The following is a 3,577-nucleotide window of genomic DNA, read 5'->3' as shown; positions in this document are numbered from 1 at the left end:
TATATATATATATATATATATATATATATATATATATACACACATACAAACTTATCTTACTTAAAGTACAGATTTATATCTAATAAATGTGTCACGTATATAAATCGGTGTGCAAATTTTTAGAGCACTTGAAGTGATCTGTATGTGTATAAAAGAAAGATAATCATATTAAGGGCTTGAGGTTAAAGATGCCTGTGCTTTTAGTGGCAACACAAAACTCTTTCCCCACTGATATTTAGCTCTTTACAGGCTAATGGAAGGAAGGCAGGAATGAATTCCATCACTTAGAATTCTAAAGGGCATTTGGCTATGCTTCCAGCTACAAAAAGCACAGTGACCAGCCTACCTGCATCCCGTGTGTGGATACTACAGCAACAAGCACAGACACCCTCTATTGTCTTCTCCAAAAGAAAATCCAGAAAATCCCTCAGCACACGAAGTGTTGTCCAGTTTCCCTCCCTCTCTCCACAAAATGCAAAATAAATAAATGTTCTCTGCCCTAATGAAAGTATGTCATAAAGCAACAAACTCAGGTCCAGAGCTTAACATGGTTACTTTTTTTACTTTTCCTTCAGAATGGCCAGTATCCACAGAACCAGCCACCTTGGCCCAGGTGCTTTTCACCAATAGCATCACAGGGCTGTGAAAGAGCCACTAAAGGTGTGCACCTTTAATGTGCACCTCTGGGTGTGTGATCCCATTTCCCTTGGATTTTCATCAGACTCATAGCCTGACGGGATCCCCAGTCAAGTGATTGCTCTTTCCATCCCAAAGCAGCAACAGTACAACATTACCCCCTAATCCACAGCCACTCATCCTCAGCCAGCCTTCTTGCTCCTCCCCAGAATCACTGCGTGCAGCAGAGCCTACTTACAGCGTGCTGCTTCGGTGACTGCTTATCCTTCTTGTCTTTCTTATCTTTTTTGTCTTTCTTCTTCTTTTCTTTCTTTTTCAAGCTGCCACGTGCCAGCAGCTTCCTCCGTTCCTGAGCGACCAGCGCTCTGTAATAGTCATCACAGGGGTGGTCCCACGTGGACTGGCCGTTGTTGAAGTTGAAATAGTAAATCTCACCAGTGACATCCTGGCTGTGTGGCAAAAACAGTGTGAGAACACAACAGCAACTTTAGCTCTGCACAGACATGGTCTCATTCAAGGGCTTTCAAAGGCTCTAAAAATATGCACCACACGATCACCTCACATTCAGTGAACAGCAATACAAGGCCTCCAAGAACCCAGAGGCTTCAGTGTGGTGCAAAAGCCCTTCTTGAGAATGGTCACATCTTCATTCAACTTGTGAAACCTTTTTCCCTCTTCCTCAACTGCCCCAAAAAGAACCCAGAAGTACCTGTGTATATTTTTTCCCCTTGCCAGCTGATACCCTGCTCTGACAATCATAAACACAAGCAGAGAAGGCCAGCAGAGACCAGCAATCTTGTAAACCAGCTTCTGAGAGGGTTCTCTCACCAGGGCTTCCACTGGGGTGGTAATGGGGCCACAATTCCTTCCCTGGCCAGCCACATCAGCTCAGGCTCCTCCTTTGGGTCAATGCCGATGTCTCTCGCAAAATCCAGGATTTCTAGGGAAACAAAACAGGAATCTGTAGAGATGGTCTACACCAAGCAGTACACAAAGCCAGCTTCCACAGCTAAAGCAATGGACACAATGGAAATCCCACCACTCAAAACCACCCAAACAGGTCTGTGTGTCAGCGAGCGTATCAACATGTCTTCCCCAGCTGGTGAAGCAGAGAGCTTGAGACTGCAAGATGGCAAATACCCTTGCAATCAAAAAGCTGGCTTTTCAACTCTACACGACATCTCCTTTTATCCACTCTCCTGAATCATGCTCTCCCCAGTTCCCATTTACTTAACGCTCCTTGAAATAACATAGCAAGCTTGAATTGCTTATTGCAGCTCCTAGGAGGATGAGCATCTATTACCTTGCTCACTGGGAACATATGTCTCATCATAATCTTCTTCCAGTATGATCTGGTCACCAATGCGTACAACACCTCCTTCCATAGCTCCCTGCACCTGACAGCAGGAAGAAAACGACACAAAAATCACATGGAGCAACTGCATCCAGACAGAAACAAAACTTCCCATCACACAGTGCATGGCAGAGCCTCACAGGAAACTCAGCACTGGAACTGTGGAGGAGAACAAGGTGCACTGGGGGTCACCAAGCATGGATGCAGACTGAGAACAAAGCAGTAAGGCAGCCAGAAACTGAAAGCCCTCACCTCAGTGCCAAGGGGGAAGAAGATACACAGTTGGTCACAACACCATCAGCTCACGGCACCCCACAGACAAGGCAGACAAGGCAGGCACAGCTCTGCCCTGCTCACAGCACTCCCCCACTGCAACACTGATCAGAGACCTGAGGCTGATGCTGACAGAGAGGTTTGAGTCCCCCAGGCTTTCCAGCACCTACAGAAGAAACGAGCCCTGGCTTTGGGCACTTTTTAGACAGATAAGGGAAGGTTGAAATAAGAGATGGGAAGAAGAAAGAGTTTTCCCAGACCGCAAAACTGCTTTTTGAGAAATCCCTGGGCTGAATCTGCTCTGCCTAGGGACGAGCCAGCTTCTCTCAGCAACCCAATTGGCCTCTCCCATGTTCCCAGGGGGCATTTTGGAAGCTAAAAGCAGATCTTAATTTACCACGTCCCATCTTTAACCTCTAGAGAATTACTTCAGTATGTAACTTAAACTCCACAGACACAGATTTGAGGCCGTGCTCCTTCAGAGCCCATCACCACGAGCTGAGCAGATCGCAGCACTCACTCGGGCACACGAACGGTCCCAGCCAACAGCTGAGCCTCCAGTGCCCTCCGTTCAACCCACGCTCACAGCCTTGTCGCAGAGTGAGGCCCAAAAGCAGCAATTCATCCGGGCAGCTCCAGACACAGCCGTCAGGATCAGCCTACCTGCTCTTATTCCTCCTCTCCGCCCCCCCGCCCACACACGCGGATAATCAACGCGTTCGTGCAGCCGTTGCGGCCCGGAGGCAGAGCCACGCAAAGCTAGCCCCAGAAGGAATCTTTTACGAGCAGACGGAAGCATTCGAGCTGTAGGAGGGCTCAGCAGGCCGAGGCCCGCCCCGCACCCGGCTGTCATTCTCACCCTTCGCTCGGTCCCGACGGGCGCTCATCGGGCCGGGCCCCGCCGCGCCGCCGCTTCCATGGACGCCCACGGGTTGCCCGGGTCCACGCAGCAACCACATCCGGGTCACGACGCCCTCACCGGCCCGCCCCCCCCCGAGCGCTACTGGTCAGCGCTATCACCGCCCGGCTCTCGATTGGCTGAGGGGCGGCGGCGCGCGCATTGCATGCCGGGGGTTGTAGTTCGGAGAAAAAATGGGGGGCGCCGCCTCGCGTTGCCATGGCGACGCGACCCCGGGGCTCATCTGGGCCCGGCCCGAGAGCGGGGAGCTGCGGGGCGCTGCGGGGTCCTGGGGGGCCGGGCCGGGATCCGAGCGCTTCCGCCGGCGGGCGGGGCGACGGCAGCGCGGCGGGGCGCAGGGGCGGGGAGCGCCGAGCCGCCATGCCCGCCGCCCCGCTCGGCCCCGCGCCGCCTGC

The 3,577-nt window shown here is 52.0% G+C and overlaps 1 protein-coding gene across 4 annotated transcripts in view; it reads right to left on the bottom strand.

Annotated features, from left to right (window-relative positions):
• The window catches only part of CEP164 (centrosomal protein 164), a 37,585-nt gene extending 34,381 nt beyond the window's left edge, over nucleotides 1–3,204 (bottom strand). The window contains exons 1-4 of one of the 4 annotated variants that reach the window (XM_042882527.1): nucleotides 3,123–3,204; nucleotides 1,940–2,033; nucleotides 1,465–1,576; nucleotides 875–1,085 (exon numbers count right to left, since the gene is read on the bottom strand). In XM_042882527.1, coding sequence (XP_042738461.1) covers nucleotides 875–1,085; nucleotides 1,465–1,576; nucleotides 1,940–2,021 — 405 coding nt within the window. In that variant the 5' untranslated portion in view covers nucleotides 2,022–2,033; nucleotides 3,123–3,204. Of the gene's footprint in view, nucleotides 1–874; nucleotides 1,086–1,464; nucleotides 1,577–1,939; nucleotides 2,034–2,379; nucleotides 2,461–2,783; nucleotides 2,889–2,926; nucleotides 2,974–3,122 lie in introns of those variants that run through there. The other 3 variants (XM_042882530.1, XM_042882529.1, XM_042882526.1) reach the window with 3 other exon arrangements.
• Between the last annotated feature and the right edge of the window lie 373 nt (nucleotides 3,205–3,577).

The sequence above is a fragment of the Lagopus leucura genome, unplaced genomic scaffold (genome assembly GCF_019238085.1).
Source record: "Lagopus leucura isolate 7727_CA_CO unplaced genomic scaffold, USGS_WTPT01 Super-Scaffold_100034, whole genome shotgun sequence".
Lineage (NCBI taxonomy): Eukaryota > Metazoa > Chordata > Aves > Galliformes > Phasianidae > Lagopus > Lagopus leucura.
Note: the sequence above shows the minus strand (reverse complement) of the source record. Positions and strands in the feature narration are given on the sequence as shown.